Consider the following 24,041-nt stretch of genomic DNA (forward strand, 5'->3'; position numbering starts at 1 on the left):
CTTGTTTTTGAAGCATTCCTCTGATTGAATTTGCTCAGATTCAGGACTCAGGATTCATGAATCGCTAAATTGCAAAACAGGGTGGACTTCTTGCCCCCACTACAGAGGGGGCAAGCCTTCTTAAGGGAGGGGCATGCCCCCCTTAATCAGGCTAAGGGGGGCCTTGCCCCCCCCCTACTTGCACGCCTGGAATCTATGTTTTATACTGGGTGCATGCATCCATACAATATTTTATAGAAACTTTTTTTCTAGATATTAATATTTGCCCCAAAATATCTAAATATTTTTGAATATTGTTTTTTAAGACATAAATATGGAAAAAATTATGTGTTTTTAGATATTGTTGTAAACAACATAGTAAGCTAAAGGAATTGAGTTTTAGTCACAAAATCGAAATTTCTGATTCCTTAAACTTTGCAACCCAATACCGAAGACCATTGATATTTTAAACTATGAATTCTGTTTGTTAGATCGAATAACCTTAATGACTTGAAAAGTCACTATAATAAAATAAAGAGATCTAAAATGGATATTTCTAACATTTATTTAAAACGAAAGTGTTTTGAAATATTTGCATTTAAGGCGGAGTTAAAATTGGTTGATTTAGAAATTAACAAAGGAATTATGGATGGATATTTGATGGTACTTCATGGGAGTGTTGTAGAGCTTCATGTTGGTGGAGCAGATCAACAGGAACTGGGGCAACAGGGCTTATCCAACCTAGTAGGCAGAGATCGCGGCTTTATCATGCTGGATTTGAGCGATTATGTTGTCTCTGGAAGTGGAGTGCATGATAAACTGGGAACCCTCGGATAAGCCTGTCTGCTGCTAATTGAGTATCTGCGTCATCATCATAAAGGAGTCAAGAGGCTCCCTGTGTCGGAGCTGTTACTAGTTCAACTGTCCTAACATGACTGAATACTGGGAGCTGGGATGGGCGGAGATTCGACACGTGGGCACTACATGAGGAGGAAATGGATCTTGAGTACACATACATCTAGAGAAAAGGCTACGGCAATTTGAGTCGGAAAAATCGTCTTCCTTATATTTCGAATTAATTTTAACAAACCTAGGTTTGAAATACCAAAGGTTTACACTATACAGAGTGACACAGCTCAGGTTCAATTTACTATTAATAAAAAAATATTAAAGTTTTTTTTCTATACACTATTAATCACAGTCAACGCTAAACTTTTATAAAAAAGCTCAAAAATTAGGAATGCATAGATAAAAAAAAATATTGATCAAAAATTGCGAATACTGAAGAAAACTAGGATAAACGGATCCCAAGTTTTAAATTATAAATCAGCTTTTATTATTATTTATCAGCAGATACCTTTTATTATAAGAATTAATAAGACAATATTTTTGTTTGCATTGTATTTGTAAATCAAATTACTGAAAGAAATACAGAAAATTATAAAACTTAACGTTTTCATTTACCTATTCATCCTTGAAAATCATAACCTTTGTTGTTTTCAAACAATTGTGAAAAACCAGTTCTCTGATTATCTGTACTCTAAACCTTTATTTCTTTAAGTTCTAGGATCAGAAGATTACAGTTTGTGTTTGCATTGTGAATGTATCATCTTGTGAGTGTCTCCTCCTCTTCTTCTCGTACTTGTAGAGATGATTCATTCAGTTCTCTGCATTTTGGTAAGTCTAAAAATCTTAAACTTTATTCTGGTTATTCCTGGTATACACAAAGGTTATCGTTCACAAGGACCCCTAAAATATTCATCATCTTATGATAGTTTCGTTGTTACTTATAATAAATACTTACTATGCCTGTGTGTTTCTATCCAATAAATGTAAGAACGGCTGAACCGATCCGGCCCAATATTTTTGCGGGACCTCGGCATAACCCCGGGGAAGGTTAAAGGAATAATCAAAATTTTAAAAAATTAGCCTCTAGCAAAATTAAATGTTCACTAAATTTTAAAAAACTAAAACTTTTTTATATAAAATCCGGCAACTTTTTATTTTATTTTACAAAGATAATGCTCACCAAGTAGAAGATGCCTAGTGAATTAAACTTTTATAGTCTTAATTATCTCGCTAATCTTTTATATATTTAGGCTGTCCAGAGTGCCGTGGTTACGTTAGGATTGCCAACTGCTCTAAATGAAGGATATCCATTCAGGCATACCCATAACTCTGCAGATCTCGGGCATGTTCATGTTTTTGGAGCCAATGCTAAGGATCAAGGTAATGCCACCTGGGGACACAAACACGATGTTGGGTTGGATACAATTAAAAAGTGGTCAGCTGGTCCAAGCATTCAAAATGGCGACCTAGTAATCCGTGAAGAGCCTTCTGCTAAATCCACCATTCAAGATGTCGGCCTAGTTGCACGAGGAGAGCTTCAAGATGTCGGTCTGGTTACACGAGGAGAGCTTCAAGATGTCGGTCTGGTTACACGAGGAGAGCTTCAAGATGTCGGTCTGGTTACACGAGGAGAAAGAAGTTTGGGCGCTTTCAAGGCAACGCACAACAGTGGACAAAGGAGGCATACGAGGCCGTTAACCATCCGTCGTAAATACAAGCTGAGGAGTCTGGATGGTTAAATAATGTTACTCTTATTTAGAAATGAACAATAGTTTAGAAACTACACTGTACATAAACTGGTATTAAATTTCGTGTAATATAACCTTTGATTTTTAATAGAATGAAATTGTTTCAACTCGTAAACTTTTTCCTTTCAGCTTTTTTATAATTCTTTTTCAAAGGTTTTACTCTCGTATTGGGAAATAACAATTCAATTTTCCCAACTTTGTATATCATTATTCGTTTAGCTGTATTAAAATTTGTATTGTAATTTTTTAATTAAAAATTCTTAGATGTAGATAATAGATTAATAAAATTTCGGATAATTGGCGACTTTTAACTTTTTTAAATCCTGATTAATTCTCTTGTGATCCAACGAAAATGGACCCAATTAACCTAGTGTTTTATGATTTAAAGCTCATGAGATTGTACACAGTTTTAGTGTTGTTCAAGGTGTTTATCTTCAAAATAACTGTCTTTACTACTTTGTGATCTTGTCGAAAGATGAAAGGAAGCTTAATTCGACGACCTAAGACTGTTCATCGGTATAATTCTATCCTGAGGCCGTGTGGTCGTGTAGTTCACGTACTTTGGGGGACGATATGTTGGCCGCTAGATATGTCTCGTGCTAAATCTTATCTGATTGATATTTCTCAGTACATTTGACGACCAATATAAGAGACGTTAAGAACGGCCTCTGCATAAAACAATTTACTAAAAAACAATAAAATTCAGCAACTTTGAAGATGTTAGGTGGTACATACAAACCATTAGACTAAAATGCTCTAATATGAATTATTCTTTATTACACTGCAAAAAACGTTATTGCATTTAACGGGAAAATTACATTTAGCTATATCGCAGACTGTGCAAATAAATTATAGCTACTGCAGTTATATCGAAATACATATTCCTTGAAGGAAACAACATTCTTTATACAATTACAGTGGACATTAGTTCCAAAACGGGATAATGACCCACTTCTAACACTGGCTGTTAGAAATGTGCACAAATAGAAAATTAAATTTTTTTGCAGATTCTAAAAGTAGAGCACAAGAGCTTTCTAATGATGTATCATTTGTCATATTTGGACACAAAACATGGGATTTAGAGGGGGGGGGGTCAAATTGACCCCCCCCCAGCGTATCCTGGTTTTCAAGTACCCCAGCAGAGATAGGGTTAAGATCCCGACCCATAGTGAGAGTGAAAGTCGATAATAAAATTTATAACCTCTCAAAAATAATGATACAAGATCTTTTAAATGAAAAATCTTTGACCGTTTTCAAGACAATGCCAGGTTTCTAACGCTCAGTGTTAGAAATGGACCAAAATCCCAGCAATTGGAACTAATTAACAGACAATGATATATTTCATCAAATCATTTCATTTCACTTCTTATAAACTTTTTATTAAGAAATAAGGAAATGACTGTCACAGTTTCTTTCTAAATATCATCCATTAGTTTTAAAAAACTGCATGGTCATAACAACTTTCTTCCTGACAATGTGAGCTAGACAGATAGTGAAGGTCAAATTTGTCACCTCTAGTTTCCTCCTTACCTTTTTCCTGATTTATCATTATTCTTATGCTTAAAATGTACAATGTACATTGTTTTTTATCTGCAATTCTCATTCGTTTATAGTGGGTCAACCAATTAAAACAACCTACTCTGGTTAGGCGGGTTCAAACTACATAGTTTTGATCTCATGTCCAGTTTCGAAAAAAGCTAAATTTATTTGGTTTTATATACATAATATACAAAGAGAATAGGATATATATTAGAGGGGAATTTACTAGAAAAAAGTGTAAAACGGCCATTTTGTTGTATTGTTTCCATACTGCAGGTGTACTTCACATATAAATGCCATATATCCTGTTGGGCCCTGGAATATCATTTTATAGAAGATCTAAAATTAATATTAAAAGAAAACCAAATTATGAAATAGGCTGGTTTCATAATTGACCAATGACCATTTCACATAGACTCTATGCCTTTCACATTACAAACCATGATTTTCCGTTATATCAAATGGTGTTTTTTATTCACCTAATTCATTATAAAGTATATTTAACAGCTTTAAAAAATTCGAAGTTGAAATGGATAGTGTAGGGAACATACTGTATAATGTACTCTACTGCATATAATTTGTGAACATTTACATGATTTGTACACTTTGAACTCCTTTTCAGGCTAAAAGGGACTGAAAAAATTCATACCGAGAGATTCTCTAAATTCCCCTCTAATATATATTCTATTCTTTTTGATAATATATAATTTCAAAACATGTTTGTTCCTCATCTTCTTATAGCAATAAACGGACATGGTTGAAAACACATAATATTTTAATCTTAATTCCTTTGCAAGAAGCAATTTTTTGCCCTATTTCAAGTGACACTCCATTTAAAGAATTGCACGTACGATAAAACATCCGCCCCCCCCCCCTCACCCTCCCACTCTAACTCTTAACATATCATAAGACTTGAGAAAAAGATAATTAAGGTTGGCAGCGTTTAAATATATAAAAAAGAAAAATTTATCATCAGTAAAAACTGAGTTTGATAAATGGCTTTATGGCTGAGGTACTAAGCTTACCGCTGGGATAAAAGGTTCAGAGTTCGGACACTACAGGACCCATGCATTAGATCATGGGAGGTTTATAGTTAGCATTATAAATATCTTTACTTTGTAACGACAGGGGGAGGTTTAATTACCATTAGGGATGGATCATTTCCACTTTTTTGAAAAACAATCGTTTTTCGTTATTTAAAAACAGGTTTTTCAAAAACGATTAGCAACCCTAATTATTCCGTACAGGGGCAAATATCAGCTGCAGGGTTGCCCTTAAAGGATGAGACCGTGTAAAATTTGAGAATATCAAGAACATATATATATATATATACATGGATTAGTTATATATTTATATATATATTATATTCAATTAAAAAATACTCCAAGAATTCAAATTTAATATATCAAGAACTGAGAATACAATTTTGAGATTTCCATTGTAATACAATATTTAAAATTGATAATTACATATTGAATATAGACGACTATACACACTGCACAACATGTGCTTCGTACTTTATCATTTACTTGAACAGACGATAACAATTCTTTATAAATTAAAAAATATTTAAAATTTGAAATGTTAAGCTCATAGAATTTTTGTTTCTCAACAATTGTATATTTTAATGATTGAACTATTTATAATAAATAAATTACATAAAGAAAAAGTTCTCAATAATCATTCCAGAATTGTTACCCCGTCTGATAGGTTGGATTTTACCCCATCTGATAGGTTGGATTTTACCCCATCTGATAGGATGCATTTTACCCCATCTGATAGGATGGATTTTACCCCATCTGATAGGTTGGATTTTACCCCATCTGATAGGATGGATTTTACCCCATCTGATAGGTTGGATTTTACCCCATCTGATAGGTTGGATTTTTACCTCATCTGATAGGCTGGATTTTACCCCATCTGATAGGCTGGATTTTACCCCATCTGATAGGATGGATTTTACCCCATCTGATAGGATGGATTTTACCCCATCTGATAGGTTGGATTTTACCCCATCTAATAGGTTGGATTTTACCCCATCTGATAGGTTGGATTTTTTTTTCATATGGAGAGCAAAAAAAAGTGCCGGAGGGTTTAATGAAGGATTTTTCTCTTTGGGGGACTGGAGGCTGAAACCATTAACAATATATTACGAAAAAGTTTGTTCGCTCGTTTCACTTAATTAAAACAATTGCCTTTAAACTTCATTTTTTGCAGAATTCTAATTGAGATAACTATACCTAATTTAATTCCATAATGAATTGAATAACTAGATTACCTTAGACAACTTTTAAGCAATTAAAATGCATTATCAAGGAATTAATTTTTTACAACAATTTCTGATTTCAAATCCCTATATCTTTGCAACCTAAAGTCGTACACCTGAGATATTTCAAATTATGAATTATTTTAGATCAAATAATCTCAGTTTGAAATATCAGAGGTTTAAACTATCAGGTTGGAAAGGTATAGGGATTAGAACATTTAAGTTTTTGGCAAAGAAAAAAAAGAAAAATACTGATATTTGAGAAATGTTGCGATTTCAGTTACCAAACGAAGCGAGGCCCCAAGAAATTCTACATTTTTAGATTAAGGAAAATCAAGAAAATCGCACTAAATACTATGTGGACGTAATTTGAAGTGACCCCGCGAGGAGGAAGGGGATCAATTTATAATCCGAGATGATCTTTAAATCTCTATCTGTGTAAAAGAAAGGAAGATATCGTCATGATTTGTGAAAACACGGTAGAAAAGAATATTTTTCATTGATCCTTACATTCCCTTTAATAAATTTGAGAGAACCAAACCCTTTAAAATGCAGGATATGGCCATTTTGATATTCAGAACTCAGTGTTGAATATTTATCAATGCATTGAGAATATATGCAGAGCACTCTTTTGAAAACTCCAGAAATTCAAAATAACTATTACTGTGGAATTGTATTCAAAGATATTTTCACGCATATCATCAATCTTTAAAAAAAACTTGATTTTATTGAAATATTTCTAGTTTAAGCGGCTCTCATTGAAGTTTTTTAATATAATTTTAAGTTGCCTCTTTTCATTTTCATAACAATACATGGAAATCACAACTTTAAGGGACAGTACGCGTCATTTTAAGTGAACCTCCATGCACACGCACCTCTGCCCCTTTAGTAAAAGTAAATTCAACCTTTATGAAGCATAAAGTCTGACCGCGTCAACCTTGTTGCACAGGCTAGTCCTGTCCATAGAGCTAGGTACAGTACAAACTGGGACCCGGCTCGAAAATTCAAATGTACTGCGGCTGCCCGTGTGCAACGATGACGATGCCCGATTTACAACGGTACCCTAGGGAAACCTTTATCTGATTAATAATATGGAAGATTTTTGACATTTTGCTAGGTTTAAAAGTGCATAATTTTGATAATTCTTATATGATTCATGAATAGGATTGTGCAAGTTATTTTTCTCGTGAAAGCACAATAAAATATTAATATCTGATTCATACTGTCTTGATCAGACCAAGATTTTAAGGCGAGAGTTTTCAATTTGGCATTCCCATCTCTGCATGGAGATTCGCTTGAAATTAATCTTTATGTCTCGTATTTTCATTGTAAAGCCTTTTGATAAAGCTCAAGTGAAATTCATGATAAATAAAGTCCAGAATTATATAAGACAATTAATACAAGCCTCGCCAAGTTTAAAACTTAAAGAGATTGTTCACATTTTTGAAAGAAAAAAATCTATTATTTTCATTTTTTAATTTTTCCTTTTGCGACAGAGTTGTAGGGATAAATCTGATAAAGAAAACTTAAAGAAAGTTGAAAGAATGTTTAAATGTCTGAAAAAATATTTTCTTGATGAAATGAAATGCAGTTTATGTTATTAGAATAACATTATTTGTTAATGTAAGAATTCAGTGTTCAAAGTAGGGTTTGCAGCGAAAAGAAAAATTTCGCTTCAACTTGTTACGCGAAAAAATGTGAAATTTTTGCGAAATAAGAAATGCGAAAATTTCGCAAATAAATGCGAAAATTTCACGAAAATATTCTGAATTTATTAAAGAAATGCAAAATTTCTGCGAAAATTCATCAAAAAAGACAAACCTATGGTTTTTGCGAAAATTTTCGCATTTTTTCGCGAAAAGTTTAATTCGGTGTAAACCCTAGTTCAAACTGATGGAAGATAAATAGATTTACAAAATTTTACAAATTAAAAAATTACAATATGTGGCATAATAATTGTGCAGAAATTGTAACATTAACATTATATGTTCGATATAATTAATTCTTTTGATAGATTTGATCCTGGTTGTGACACGAAAATATGGCGCACAATCATTATGTTGTTTTAAGTTTAATATAACCCGCTAGAATCGGAGAGCGTGATCTGTTGAATGATTATGAAACTCTGCAGGAATCGCGTTTAAAGGTTGCGGCTAGTGAGCTTCTCCTTGTTGTGTGTGGTGTAGAGGTGCCCGACCCTCCCTCCCTCGCTACTCTGTGAAATGCTGGCACCTGCACAACATAACATATTTTTATAAATATATATCAATAACAACAATCTAATAATATTATTGATATGCGTATGTAGAGATTTTTTTATCAACATTCTGCAAAGTAAGCCGACATCTACATAATAATGATAAAATATGAATGCAGAAAATAGTTTAATTAATTTTTTTTTGCAATTAACGCGCGAAAAATGTAAAATCTTATTTGAATTTATGCATTTTCTGAAACATCAAAAATGTTCTTTTCGACAAAGAAAATCTTTACATATTTTTTATTTTTCATTTCCATAATTTTGGAATAGCATTTACACCTTGACTAAGAGTAGGAATTGTGTAAATATGGTTAAATTTCATATTTTAAACTATCATGCATGCTGCATGTTGTCATGATATTTTGCTGATTTGGCTTGTTTGCTTAATTCATAATGTGTTGATCTTGGTTTAATTTCAAGGTGAATAGCAACATTATGGTTCTAGGTTCTGAGCTGGGAACTTTTAAAGAAGTTTACATGAGTTTAATGAGGTTGAAACTTTTAAAGAAGTTTACATGAGTTTAATGAGGTTGAAACTTTTAAAGGAATTTACATGAGTTTAATGAGGTTGAAACTTTTAAAGGAGTTTACATGCGTTTAATGAGGTTGAAACTTGTAAGGAGTTTACATGAGTTTAATGAGGTTGGAACTTTTAAAGGAGTTTACATGAGTTTAATGAGGTTGAAACTTTTAAAGAAGTTTACATGAGTTTAATGAGGTTGAATTAAAGAATTTAACATGGGTTTAATGATATTGAAACTTTTAAAGATTAAATATTCTGGGCCAAAGGAATGGAGTCTTTGTAACAAACTCTGATTTGCTAATACCTATATTTTTTCCACCTGATGGTGTAAATCTTTGACATTTCAAACTTGGATTTTTTCATCTCACAGAATTCATAGTTTGAAATATCTAAGGTCTACGGCATTGGATTACAAAGATGCTGAGATTAGAAAATCATAGTTTGCGACAAAGACTCAATTCCTTACTTAACTTTCCATTTGGGTGAAACTATTTCATCGGAAATTAAAAATTACCATCAAAACTTTATGTTGTTTTCTATTTTTATTTTTAAAGAAAAAAATAAAAAAATTTCGCGAAGGTGTCATGTTAAGGTGTCAATTAATGACATAAATAATTTTGTGAAGAATGGTAAATTTCTATTTGGTTAAACTTGAAGATGGAATAACTGTTTACAGACAATAACACTTTTGTTTTTTGATTAGCAGCGCTTAAAATTTTTTTTCCCAGATCGGTTCAAAATATAAACTAAAAAGTCTAGAACCTTCGAGATACAGAGAAAACTTGAGTCCAACAACTGTATAACATGTAGTGCCAAAATAATATTGTTATGAAATTTGTGTTTACTTGTCTTGATACAGTATTTATTTCTATATTTTTAATAAGCCAGAAATAAAAAGCCCAGTAAATTTCAACTTCATTTTAAAATTAAATGGAACATTCGTTTTTTTTGACAAAAGCCGGGAATCAATGAAACTGTAGAGCATCGTGCTATAATAAACGGCTAATTTATCATTATAGCACGATGATAAAGTGCACAAAATCGTTTATATATTTTTCTAGTTTGATATTATATGGGAGGATGAGGATGAGCAGAGCTTTGATTGATGCCCACTATTCCTAAAGAACAATTACTGATGTTTAGCATACACTTCCAATGTATTTATTCAGATATGATTTTCAGGGGAATAGTTAGCATTTTCGAGTCAGAACATTTTTGTTTTGAATCTCGGATTTAAGCATTGATTAACGTCATCTTATGCAGATTTACGGTATCATTTAATTTATCTTAGATAGTCCATGGTGGTCATAGTCTACAGGGATAACTTGATAATTTAAGGATTAATCATTCATCCTCAAAGTACCCACATTTGATATCGAGATCAAGCGTTCAAGATTAACGATATTCCACACTAAACTCTAAATCACTTTTTTAAAGACATTTAATGCAATTAAATACGAATATTCTAACTCATTTTTGACGAGACTTTTTGTTTGCAAAGCTCACCTTCCAGTTTTGATATTAACTTGCAATTTACAAATAGAATATGTTTTTGCTAAATTTAGAACGAAAATTCAAAACGTATTTTTTTCGTGAATGCTCTAAATTTTTTTGATGAAGTTAGCTTAGTTCCAGCTATTAATAAATTAACTTTTCGTTATAACGATCTGAAGAGTACAATGGTGTTTACACTCTTCACCATCAAAAAAATATATTTAAATTACTGAAATTTTAAAGAAAAAAGCAATTAAAAAATACGAAATAATTCCACAGTCTTATTATCTAATGTGTTAAGCCCAGCCCTGTAACATTTATCGTAAAAAAATGTCAGTAATGATAAGAAAGTTCTTATTTAACCCTATCCCTGCTGGGGTACTTGAAAACCAGGATACGCTGGGGGGGGGTCAATTTGACCCCCCCCCCTCTAAATCCCATGTTTTATGTCCAAATATGACAAATGATACATCATTAGAAAGCTCTTGTGCTCTACTTTTAGAATCTGCAAAAAAATTTGCAAATTTGCGAAAATTGAATTTTTTATCGCAAAATCCAGTTTTATAGTAAAAATGATTGCAAAAAAAAATTTGTCCAAAAAATGACAAATTATACATTTTTGAAAAGCCCTTGACCATGCCATTTAAAATATGCAAAAATATTTGCAAAATTTTAAATAACCTGATTTTTAATCAAGAAAAACTAAAAATGTGCAAATTTCCTTTGACCGGTTGTTTGCAAAAAATTTGCAATTTTTTTTTCGCAAAACTTGTGCAATCCATTTCCTTATGTCATAGGCTTTCCAAAAAGCTAAATTTTATCAAAATCTGATAAGTGAAAGTGGGTCAAAACAAAGATTTAGTTTGTTACAGGCAAAAGCAGTCATTCAGGCAATGTGCCTGAGGACTCAGGCAGTTAGTATTAAAGCCCGGTTTTAGGCCTAAAGGGAGGGCTTTGGGTATGTAAGAAAAGTCAGAAAATTTCAACAGCCTCAACCCAATACTTTTTGAGTTATGTAAAAAAAACTACAGGGGGGGTCAAATTGACCCCCCCCCCCCAGCGGGAACAGGGTTAAGACCCCAATATCAATTCTATTTAACATGGAGAAAAGAATAAAGTAAAGATTTTTCAGACAACATTTGATTTTTTCCCACATTTGTCAGTTTCATTTGATTTATTAAGAAGGATTCATGAAATTTACAGTTATCATTTGCTTACCATGGGCATAGATTGTCGTCTTTTCATGTTGATGGATGGCATAGAGCCATGAATAGTTCCAATCTTTCCCACCAGAGGTTTGTTGATTTCGACACAACTGGATTTGGTTTGGTTCAACAACTCTTTAAAGATGGCGGAAATGTTCTGGTTTTCCTGCACCAAACCAAACCAAAGTAATTTCCTAATTACAAAATTAGAAAACAGCAAAATATTTGTTCAAATCTTTGAAGATTTACAAATCTTTGAAATGAACTAAGAGTTAAAATTTTATAAAAAGTAACAACTGCGTTAATTCAAACTATAATTCGAATATTGTATTTGACTACTATAAAAAGAAATTAAGAGTAAAGCATAAATTAATAATGGTGATATTAAAACATTATCTTGTAAAGAAAAATATGCTTAATTTTTGGAGAGCAAAAGAAAATCAAAATTCCAGTAAATTTTGTGAAAAAAAGAAAAAAATACAATTACAGTGATAACCAGAAAATCTGAGATAGAAATAAGTAATTGCTTTCAAAAAGGTAATGTTTGCGTAAATTAAGTGAACCTTCATACAAAGATGGAAATACCAACTTACAACGGTTCACTTGAAACATAAATATCCAGTTCATACTAAATCAGACAAAGCTGTTTAAGGGTACCGTTGTAAATCGGGGATTGCAATTGAAATTATGCTTACAGTTCCTTTAAGACGTTATTTATAGTTTACATATAAATTCTTGGTTCCTTAGCACTGCACTCCACATAACCATTCTCCCAGTCCAGGGTTACAACTGCCTCTGTCTCCTCCTTGAGAAATAAATAAATTTTATTTTCATGAAATTCGGATCATCTTTTAGTACAGTAATTACCAGAAAGACGATTTAAGAGGAAGAAAGACGATTTAATAGAAATATGTTGGTGTTGTGTCTCATGCTCATAACTTGATCTGAAAGTCGTCTTCCTATTTCAGAGTTTTCTGGTTATTACTGTACGGAGTGATTCTGCATTTCAATTATTATCTTTCACGTCTTTTCCAAATGAATGAGTTTTCAGATGAAAAAAAGGTTAAAATTAGAATTGCATTGAAAATTTCTTCAACTTTACTATGAGACCAAAGAGATAAGGATAAATGATTAAAACGCTTTTCGAATTAAAATTAAAATATTTAGTTACAATTTCTAAGTTTCTCAGTGAATATGATATAACTCGACAATGTATTCCTTTGTGCAAAAATATTGGTGAATGGATATCTGAATTGTTTTTGCTAGTCTTTTGTACGATTCTAAACACCAGTGACGTTTTGGAAATGCAACCTGGATTTTATTGAATTTCATAATGCAACAAAGAGCTATGATTGTTATAAAAGAAAGTTCTTTCAACTTTTGAATTTAATTTACAAATATGTTTACTATTTTTGAAGTAAAAATACAATTGGTTAAATTGATTTAGGATGAGCACAATAAAATTATGATTACTGTGAGATTTAAATTAAATTAACTAAAGAAATATATTAATACTAGGCTTTCAGTGCACTTTGTTCCTCTATCTGTTATCAAATTATCTTTGTAAACATTATAAAACAATGACTGAAAAAAATCGTGGATTTCAAAATATTAGTTCGTCGATTTTCGAAATGTTAGTTTTGATATTCTTATCATTCAAAAACCTTCCCTGGGATCAGGCCAGGTCCCACACAAAATTTGGACCTGGTCGGTCCAGCCGTTTTTTCGTTTATTATTGGTTACACTCTAACCTTTCCCCTATATATATATATTATATAGATTTGATTTAGATTTTACCTTCGGTAGCTCTCTCACTAAATCCAACTTGTTCCCAACAATAACTATAGGAGTGTCAGGACCTGAAACACACATTCTTTTAATTCTATAATTTTTTTGTATGCCGATTCCGTTAGCGCCTGATCCAATAAGGGTTCAGTTATGTGTTTGGTGTCTATTCTGAACTAATAGAAATTGCATGGCGGTAACATCTATCTTTCTATCTATCTCATTATCCAATTAGTGATATGAATCCTTTAATCAGTAAAAGGAAATATTTACTTCTACTGAATCTATAGTGGTCTGACGTTTTTTACTATAACTATTAACTACCTTTAACGTTGGACTAGTATAACAAACGTCAAACGTACTAAAACAGTTAAAAGACAAAACGTTGCACTCTTAAAAATTCGATGATTTTGAAGAGCCATTGTTAAATAAATTTAAAATCACTCACTTTTTAAGATATTAATCACAGATGACTGAATCAGTGAATAAAGGCAAAGCTGGGTTTCAAAGCTAGTTTAATAATAACTAAACCTTTTTTTACTTGAACTTTCCCAAACTGAATTGTGTTCTTTCAATTTTCATTCATTCTATTAAACTTGGCTTTCAATAGATTTTCTTCCATTAAGGGGTGTATTGTGTTTAAAAACTGATTTGAGTTCTCAGAAGAATCAGTATAAGAATACAACCAAAGAAAACATGGATGCAATTCTCAATTTTATTTTTGTAAATATCGTAATTTAAAGTAAACCTCAATTAAAAAAAAATTCACAACGGTACCCTTCAAACCTTTCTAATAATGTGGATGAAAACGTTATTTTTAAAAGTTTTTAATTCTGAAAATGTTTCCAATGTTTCTGCAGCAAGCAAAATGAATTTCACTTTTGTAGAGAAACAATAAGTCAAAATAAACAGTTTTCTGAAACAAAACATGGATATCTGATTGATACTTGATCAAACAAAACTTTTATTTAAAGGTACTGCTGTGAGTTCGACGTGCCAGTTTACCAATGAAGGATTACTTGTGATAACGTTTTCTGTCCCTTTTATCTAGATATTTGGATTTTTAAATTTTTTTCAAAAAGCAAACGAAGAATATTAGATAAAATCCAAAAGAAGAAGAAAAGTCCGGAAGTACAATAACCTTTCATAAACTTTCTGAAAATGGGAGAACACTATATTCAAAACGTTTTGACATACAGTGTGAACCAGACTACTTTTTAAAAGGAAGACGACTTTTAAACTTATGTCATAATTTTAAAATATCCACTAGGTACATGAGACACAGCATTTGTGGAGTGTGCTCAGCCCATTTCACTTCATGAATGATGTTGAAACGACTAGTAATTGCTGTGAAACAAGATTAATTATACTTTGAAAATTATTTCAATGTCGTCTTCTTATTCAACAGTTTGCTGATTATCACTGAAGATAGATTCTTAGAGATGCAGCTCAGCTTTAAAGTAGGTCAGAGGGCTGCATTATGGAGAAAAAAAAATGTCTCCAAAAGTTGAAAAATGTACAACAAATTAGAAATTTTAACCTTTGGCCTCCAAAACTAGATCTCTCAGTCTTCCAGCTTCGTCAAAAGTTTCAGGATCGCTAAACGCAAAAACATTTTTTGACTTATAAGCTTTCAAAAAATTTCTTGGATGGTGATGTTCTCATAATTACATGAAATTATATATATCGAAAATACTCGGTGGAATAAAAATTCTTCAATTAAAGATTGAGCTTTCTTGACATATAACCCTATCACAATTGGGCTATTTTTGTTAAATATATACGAAGGAGGGGGAGGTGTTCCCTACCCCCTCCCCCACCCCCTTTTGCCCTTATGTAAAGTTGAGATAGGAGAGTATGATACATGTTTCTAGTCAACTGCTCATTAAACAAAATAGACCTCTATCTTTATTGTTTAGGGTGCAATTGGGAGGATTTTTTAAAAGTTCAAAAAGTACGTCGTTAAAATGTTCAAATTTTGACAAATATTAACATGCGCAGATACATGTTGTTACAATTATTTTTTAAGGGATTTTCAAATATATATATGTTGGCCATGTAACTTAATTAATAAAAAATTATAAACCATTTCTGATTTTGTTTTAAACCGACCCGCATTTTGATTGTCCTCAACCATACACTATGCAAAGCAAACGAATTGGCAAAGGGAATTGAGTCTTTGCAACAAACTCAAGTTTTCGAATCCCTATTTCTTAGCAACCTGATGATTTAAACCTGTGATATTTTAAACTTAGATAATTTTAGCCAACAAAATATCTAAGGTCTATGGCATTGGGTTGGAAATATATAGGGATTAGAAAATCCGGCTTTTGTGGCTAAAACTCAATTCCTTTGTTCACAACTATGAATACTATTATTTCGATTCAATTTAATTAATTTAAATCACATTTTATGAAAAGAGCTGTGGGCGTCATTCTTTGTATAATTTTTTAAAGAAATAATGATATTCTTTTCTTTAAACCTTTACTTCATAAAAATTAAGAAGCTGAAAACCAAACTGCAAACCCACCAAGTTTGTTCCTTTTTATACGAAACTGTGCAATAATGAATATACGAAATGAATAGAGAATTGGGAGAATTCCCTTCAAAAATACGTAATCAGCCATTTTTTAGAAAATATAAATAAATGTTAAATGTTAATTCCTAAGATTGAAGACGATAATCACAGCATCAGCTGAGTATAGAGAAACACGGATCATTGAAGGAAACTCATAAACATAGCATCCTCCAGTATCCTAGGGGAGAAATAAGATACAGTGATAACCAGAAAACTGTGGAATAGTAAGACGACAGTAAAGCAATTCTGACGTCCATTTGATGTTGTTATTAAACCACTTATTAAGTGAAATGGGTCTGTTTACAATGCACAATTGCTGTGTCTCATGTTTATTGGAATTTTTAAAGTCATAAATTGAGTTTAAAAGTCGACTTACTATTCCAAAGTTTTTTGGTTATTACAGTACTGGAAACATTATTTAAATTTTTTTTTAAGTCAGTAGAAGATAAAGATTAAGATCAAGAATGAATGTAGAGTTCAAGATCAAGATCAAGATCAAGATCAAAATCAAGATTAAGATCAAGATCAAGATCATGATCAAGATCAAGATGAAAATCAAAATCAAGATTATAGTCAAGATCAAGATTAAAATGTAAATCAAGATTAAAATCTAGATCAAGATCAAGGTTAAAATCTAGATCAAGATCAAGGTTAAAATCTAGATCAAGATCAAGGTTAAAATCTAGATCAAGATCAAGATCAAGATCAAGATCAAGATCAAGATTAAGATCAAGATTAAACTCTATATTAAGATTAAAATCTAGATTAAGATTAAAATCTAGGACAAGATAAAAATCTAGATAAAGATTAAAATATAGATCATGATTAAAATCAGATCAAGATTAAAATCTAGAATCAAGATTAAAATCTAGATCAAGATCAAAATCTAGATCAAGATTAAAATCTAGAATCAAGATTCCAATCTAGATCAAGATTAAAATCTAGATCATGATTAAAATTAGATAAAGGTTAAAATCTAGATCAAGATTAATATCTAGATCAAGATTAAAATCTGGATCAAGATTAAAACCTAGATCAAGATTAAAATCTAGATCAAGATTAAAATCTAGATCAAGATTAAAATCTAGATCAAGAATAAAATCTAGATCAAGATTAAATTCAAGATTAAGATTAAATTCAAGATCAAGATTAAAATCTAGATCAAGATTAAAATCTAGATCAAGAGTGCGGACTCAACTGAGCAATGAGTATAAAATGGTAACTGTTATATCTATATATATAAAGTAATAATCTCTGTTTGTTTTTTGGATGTCAGCTCATAAGTCATGAACCCATAGATGATATAGATATCTATATCTATTTGTATATCTATTAAAGTTTTGATTGAGAAACTCGGTAGAATCACAGGAATGTTTTTATATGAGTTTAAAAGTTCTGACCTGAGTTTGTCGGATATTGTATGGAAAGTTCAGTTTGTCCGGCAAAGGTGGGTTCCCTGGCTAGTACCTGTATATTTAAAGATAGTTCCCTGGCTAGTACCTGTATATTTAAAGATAGTTCCCAGGCTAGTACCTGTATATTTAAAGATAGTTCCCAGGCTAGTACCTGTATATTTAAAGATAGTTCCCAAGCTAGTACCTGTATATTTAAAGATAGTTCCCTCGCTAGTACCTGTATATTTAGAGATAGTTCCCAGGCTAGTACCTGTATATTTAAAGATAGTTCCCTGGCTAGTACCTGTATATTTAAAGATAGTTCCCAGGCTAGTACCTGTATATTTAAAGATAATTCTCCTCCTCCGATTTCGAACTCACCCCTATACATCTCCTCTACTGTCTCCCTGTAACAAGGTTTATAGATTAGTACAAGATTTAAAGAAATTGTCTGAATATAGATAAGTACAATGATATAAAGAAATTGTCTGGATATATAGATAAGTACAAGAATTAAAGAAATTGTCTGGACATACAGATAAGTACAAGATTTAAAGAAATTGTCTGGATTAGGTTGTCTAACTTATAAGATAAACTATCAGTACGTAGGAATAGGCATATTATTGAGGTTTGTTTCTAATCATTAGGGTCTTTTGACTTTTTGGTGACCTGTTACGAATGTGTTCCCTATTTATAATTGTATGCAAAGTTTTAAATTTATTACATTTTGAAGAATTGAGGAAAAAATCTCTGCCCAAAGATATTGCCCAAAGATATTGCCCAAAGATATTGCACAAAGATATTGCCCAAAGATATTGCCCAAAGATATTGCACAAAGATATTGCCCAAAGATATTGCCCAAAGATATTGCCCAAAGATATTGCACAAAGATATTGCCCAAAGATATTGCCCAAAGATATTGCACAAAGATATTGCACAAAGATATTGCCCAAAAGTTTTCAAAACGATTTGAAAAATGTCTCAAGAAATAGTTTGTAAAATCGTTTTGTTCCGAGAGAAGAATTTATCATAATGTAGGAAAAGCTAAGTTTAGGAGCATCTTTGAATCCAAAAATAGACCTAAACGATGATTATCAGAAACTAAAATTATTTTATATTTTGAGGATTTAAGGAAATGAAAGAAAAAAAAAAGTGGATTTACTTAATACTTTCCGTAAATTGAACTGTCCAATCTTATCAAAACTAGGTGTTAAATTTAAGAAACAAACTTATATAGTAAAGCAAACATGTTAAAATTCTTTGCGTTATTTATAAATAATCGAAAACTAGTTTTAAAAAACTCTGGCTATCCCTGAGATGGGGTAATAGTTTAATTCTCAAAGGCATACAATTCCTTTCGTTGGAAGGTTATCATGAAAACACGAATTACGCATAATTTTAACAGTTTTTTTCTGAATTTTTACATACAATGATAACCAGAATAGTCTGAAATAGGAAGACGACTTAAAGACTGAAGTTATTTTAGCCCTTTGAACCGATCCAATTGACATAATATGTTTTTTTTTAACTTTAATAATTTATTCTATTTAAATTTACAATATTTTTTGACATAGTATTTGATTTTTTAAGTTTCCATTAAAACTATTCGTTTTGTAACAACATCAAATACATTTAAGTGTCGATATAATGTCGTCTTCCTATTCTATTGTTTTCTGATTCTCAGTGTAGTATAAGAAAAAGTCATGGCCAATAAAACAATGCTTAAAATTAGAAATAAAATTTAAAATGATTTTAAGAATCTTATATTTTTGTATTTAACATCTTAATATAAAAATCTGATATCTAAATTAAAATGTGACTTATTCCGATCTACTAGTTTGCCATATTATTGATAAAGCTAAGTCGTTTGTATTATATTCTAAACAAAAACATTGCAATTGTTATTGAAACCTACCTGTATGACGTAGGGAACGTATCATAAAGAAATTGTGATATTATCGAGGTTTTACCACTTCTAGGACTTCCCAGGATGACAATCCTTGCAAAATAAAAACATTTATGAAAAAATAATGTATTTCATTTTAATTTGAAAAATAACGTAAGAATTGGATAAAGAGACCTTTTTTCTCATAAATGTTAAAAGCAAAATTCAAATTGTGTCTATTGAATTTGGAATCTTAACCAATTAAGTAACAATGGAATTAATGAGTCTTTTTAAAATATTTTTGTGTAAAGTTGTACATGGATAAGCTGTTAAATATTTGCTATTCATCTAAATTAAAAATCTAAGAATAAGATTTTAAAATTAAGAGTCCTGGTAGAAGGTTGTCTAGCGTATGGTTTTACTAATTAATAATACAAAACTACTTTACAATAGTGTAGTTCACGTTGAACTGTAGACAGAAGGAGAATGCTTTACAGAAGGTGTAGTTCACGGTGAACTGTATACAGAAGGAGTATACTTTTGCAATAGTGTAGTTCACGGTGAACTGTAGACAGAAGGAGAATACTTTACAGTATAGTCCACGGTGAACTGTATACAGAAGGAGAATACTTTACAATAGTGTAGTCCACGGTGAACTGTATACAGAAGGAGAATACTTTACAGAATGTGTAGTTCACGGTGAACTGTATACAGAAGGAGAATACTTTACAATAGTGTAGTTCACGGTGAACTGTAGACAGAAGGAGAATACTTTACAGAATGTGTAGTTCATGGTGAACTGTATGCATGCAGAAGGAGAATACTTTACAATAGTGTAGTTCACGGTGAACTGTAGACAGAAGGAGAATATTTTACAGAAGGTGTAGTACAGAAGGAGAATATCAAGTTTATACGACATTCTTAAGACGTCTTTGTGACCTCGTAGCTCATCTAGTTTTGATTTAATTTAAGCACAAGTGCGAAAATAGCAAATTTTTCTGGTTTCAGATTCAAATTCAACACATTTTTCTTTTTCCAATAGTTCTGTTATCAGATGGGGTTATTATTGTAACTTAAGTAAAATTCACTTTAGTTTGACGTGAGTTGAACCAACTGCTCCGATCAATCTTTCTCATTCAAAAAAAATATTCCATCTAAAAATAAATATACCTGTAAGACGAGGATCTGGGTTCACTACAGGAGGAAGCTCCGCTGTCAACACTATTCCTGCTCTGTCTTCCACGGATAACCTTCCCTAGCTCCTCAAAAATACTCCCTCGGCGTTCACTCCCCCGCCGTCCACCACCTAGATTATCACTCCCACGCCTGACGGCGACCAGCTGATCACTACCCCGCCTCACCGTCACTAAATGATCGCTTCCCCCTCTTTTACTTTCTAAGGAACCCGACATACGCCGCTGTATTTCTGAAAAAAAGTTTTAATGAAAGTTTAATATTTTCATTTAAAATGGTATTATTTATAAACCTTTCCTTGGAGGGTTGCAATATAAAAGGAACTATAACTACTCGCCCTAAACTCTAAATTACAAATCCTCATATTTTTGCAACCTAGTGTCGTTATAAACCTTTAATATTTCCGAACCACATTGACTATATTGAATAGATTATAGGCATAAGTTAATCAAAGTGTTCAGTTCAGTCATTTGACAGACTTTTCATTTTTTCATTTATTTTGTTTATTCAAGAAATTTTATTATTGATGTAGCTAAACCTTTAAACAGTTTTTACAATTTTTTCGGAAATAGCATGAAACCTTATTTTATAGGATGATTTAAAAATATAAATTTTATAGAATCTTCGAAAACTTTGATAAAATCTGATAAAATGTTGGAATTGATTAAGAAAATAATGTTAGAAATTGCTATTCGTTCTCTCGGCGACCAGATTTATTGAATAGAAAGGTATGGTTAAACTACATAAACGTAGTTCAGCCACTTCTCTTCGGCTTAAACAATATAATTGGTTGAACTGCGTCTGTGCGGTTCAGCTCCATACATAAAATCCGGTCCCAGGGCCTGCGTACATGTTTTTATATTTTACGGGAGAAAAACACTTTAACCTTACATCCAGAACCTTTATTTTTAATTCGTTTTAATTACTTTTTTGTTGAACATAACAATTCTTTTAAACTTAATTATTTTGTTTTTTATTTTATTTTCCTTTCAATAAATGCGTAACTTTAAGAAAAGGTCCTTGTTCCAGTAAGCTGAGACTTTCGATCACAATTTATCCCATTATACATAGACCTTTCTTTTCTTACTTTTTTACGGAGGAATTCGTTTTTATGGAACGGGTATTTCTGAGTAAAAGACCAAACTGTGATTGAATTCAAATTGAAGTAACCAAACTCATATTTCCCTGGTTAGTCCACGGTGAGGGGGAGTAATGCAACCCCCCCCCCCCTGGATTTTTCAAGTGAGTACAATGGTCCAATGTTACCCCTGGAAAATTGCGGGAGAAAACATCCTTTTGTTACAATCTATGTAATTCTTCACTTACCTATTTACCTTCAAACAATTGTACCTTTTATATTCATGATGTTTGTCTGCTTGTCTGTGTGTGTGTTGTCCCAGAGTAGGAAATGTAATCCTTTTTGATCCTTGGATAAACCTATATAAGTATACAATACAATATGGGTGTCTTACTAATCTGATCAAATCAAGTTTTTTCCTCACCTTTTTGGACTTGTGTTTTAACCTTTTAGTTCAGCATTCTTCTGCAACAGAATTCATAATAAAAAATTTTATAAAAGAGACTGTGTACTTAATTTAAATATAATCTCCAAATAAAGAAACACATATCCAATTCCGAACCATATCTTTAGAAGCTTTGTCAAATCAAGAATTAATTTTACATATTCATGTTTTTTTCTCTTCCAAAGTTGGTTATTTTAAATTATGGTTTCTATAAAAAGTGACATGTGGAAACAATAATAAAAATGGGAGAATTAAAGACTGTTCACGTTACACTAGCGTACCGTTGTGAATTGGGCGTGTCCCTCTTTAAATAAAGGGTACTTGAAAAACCACAGACAATTAAATACACATTTGTAAATTTGATTGGAATTCGAAAAGAAACAATAGAAAAAAGGATTAACATGTCGATGATATTTCCAGGAAAGGACCAGAAATATAAAATACCATTTTTACTACTGCTCGACTGGAGGATCTTTTTAATCTATTGCAATTTACTTTGTACAAAATTTTATAAGCAATATTGAGTGTTCAATATCATATGAAGACTCTAGATCAAATATTCGTCTGTCTACTGTCTACTGTCTACTGTCCAATGTCTACTGTCTAATGTGTACTGTCTACTGTCCAATTTCTACTATCTACTGTCTACTGTCTACTGTCTACTGTCTACTGTCTACTGTCTACTGTCTACTGTCTACTGTCTACTGTCTACTGTCTACTGTCTACGGTCTACTGTCTACTGTCTACGGTCTACTGTTTACTGTCTACTATCTACTGTCTACTGTCTACTGTCTGCTGTCTACTGTCTAGTGTCTACTGTCTACTGTCTACTGTCTACTGTGAACTTGAAAAATAACGGTTTTAATACACTTATATATCTTTTTATAAAGTATTCCATTGTTATTTAACAGCATATTTACTCTTTATTGTTAATTTCTATTCAAACCGTATTTTTGTTCCCAGTAAATTTGCAGCCAAGGTTATAGTACTAAAGATTTTAGAATGAAGCCAGAGCTTCCCCCCCCCCTGCCCAGTTTAGAAAATGGTTTCGAATAAAAATACAGATAGTTTTCTTATAAAAATGGAGGGAAAAGCGGTATAAAATGGAGGGTTATCTGTTAAACAATAGAGAATACGTTTATACAACATGGAGAGGAATGTTTTAAATTGAATGGAGGGTGGGTAGCAGGTTATCAAGGAGTTCAAATATAGTATTAAAAAATCAATTGATCCCCATAACAAGAATGTCTTGAATTTACATATTATTCTAATCATAATATATTTGAATAAAAGGAAATTTAACTTAATTATTCGATTGAAATTCTGCTTCATTTCTTTTTGAATTTTTCTTTAATCTTTTTTTCATTTTATTCCAATATATTCCAACCCCGTTGCTTGAATACCCATGTCAGCTTAAACTGCGACAAATTCATAAAACACAAAATTCTAAAGAGTTCATTTTTCATATTTTTCGTCATTAATCATATTCTCGGCCATTATTCAAGGGACGAATTATTTATTTTCAACAGAAAAAAATAAACTTTGCATATAACAGAAAAATGAAATCGATAGAAAGTGTAAAAACATCCATTCACAAAGTACTTTAACGCAGGGCACTGCATCATTTATATTTTGTACTTATATTTACTTATAAAAATATATAATATATATATATAACTGATAATATTGGGTTAGACCCATGAAACATTTTGTCTTGGAAGAAATATATAATTAAACATCTAAAACATAAACTGAAAAAAGTTGAAAATATTATAAAGATATATATTTCTTTTTTAATTATAATTCTTTTTTTAATAAA

General features: G+C 31.5%; 2 protein-coding genes across 4 annotated transcripts; one reads left to right on the forward strand and one right to left on the reverse strand.

The window, feature by feature from the left end:
* The first annotated feature begins 1,545 nt into the window (after positions 1-1,545).
* On the forward strand, positions 1,546-2,683 carry LOC111710805 (uncharacterized). 2 transcript variants are annotated; one of them, XM_023484949.1, is made up of 3 exons: positions 1,546-1,656; positions 2,079-2,381; positions 2,415-2,683. In XM_023484949.1, exons 1-3 carry the CDS (start codon positions 1,630-1,632, stop codon positions 2,565-2,567), a joined length of 483 nt encoding a protein of 160 aa, XP_023340717.1. In that variant the 5' UTR covers positions 1,546-1,629; the 3' UTR covers positions 2,568-2,683. The 2 variants fall into 2 exon arrangements, with proteins under 2 accessions (XP_023340717.1, XP_023340716.1); XM_023484948.1 differs by having other exon boundaries at positions 2,079-2,683.
* Positions 2,684-8,213: 5,530 nt separating this feature from the next.
* LOC111710802 (GTP-binding protein Rhes) lies at positions 8,214-22,244 on the reverse strand. Of its 2 annotated transcripts, none has more exons than XM_023484946.1 (11): positions 22,202-22,244; positions 22,050-22,125; positions 20,676-20,931; positions 19,536-19,619; positions 17,958-18,027; positions 16,313-16,404; positions 15,189-15,247; positions 13,661-13,722; positions 12,606-12,668; positions 11,877-12,029; positions 8,214-8,613 (listed from the first exon to the last, which is right to left on the reverse strand). In XM_023484946.1, the coding sequence occupies exons 2-11, from the start codon at positions 22,060-22,062 to the stop codon at positions 8,497-8,499; spliced, it is 969 nt and encodes a 322-aa protein (XP_023340714.1). In that variant the 5' UTR covers positions 22,063-22,125; positions 22,202-22,244; the 3' UTR covers positions 8,214-8,496. The 2 variants fall into 2 exon arrangements, with proteins under 2 accessions (XP_023340714.1, XP_023340713.1); XM_023484945.1 differs by having other exon boundaries at positions 22,050-22,136.
* Positions 22,245-24,041: the final 1,797 nt, after the last annotated feature.

This window comes from Eurytemora carolleeae, unplaced genomic scaffold (genome assembly GCF_000591075.1).
Source record: "Eurytemora carolleeae unplaced genomic scaffold, Eaff_2.0 scaffold914, whole genome shotgun sequence".
Classification (NCBI taxonomy): domain Eukaryota; kingdom Metazoa; phylum Arthropoda; class Copepoda; order Calanoida; family Temoridae; genus Eurytemora; species Eurytemora carolleeae.

Coding starts and splice junctions, on each gene's coding strand:
- LOC111710805 (XM_023484948.1), top strand. CDS start 1,630: ATGATTCATTCAGTTCTCTGCATTTTG. Junction 1,657..2,078: donor ATTCAGTTCTCTGCATTTTG/GTAAGTCTAAAA, acceptor TTATATATTTAG/GCTGTCCAGAGTGCCGTGGT.
- LOC111710802 (XM_023484946.1), bottom strand. Junction 16,405..17,957: donor AATTATCTTTAAATATACAG/GTACTAGCCTGG, acceptor TTTCTCCCCTAG/GATACTGGAGGATGCTATGT. Junction 12,669..13,660: donor TAGTGAGAGAGCTACCGAAG/GTAAAATCTAAA, acceptor TTATTTCTCAAG/GAGGAGACAGAGGCAGTTGT.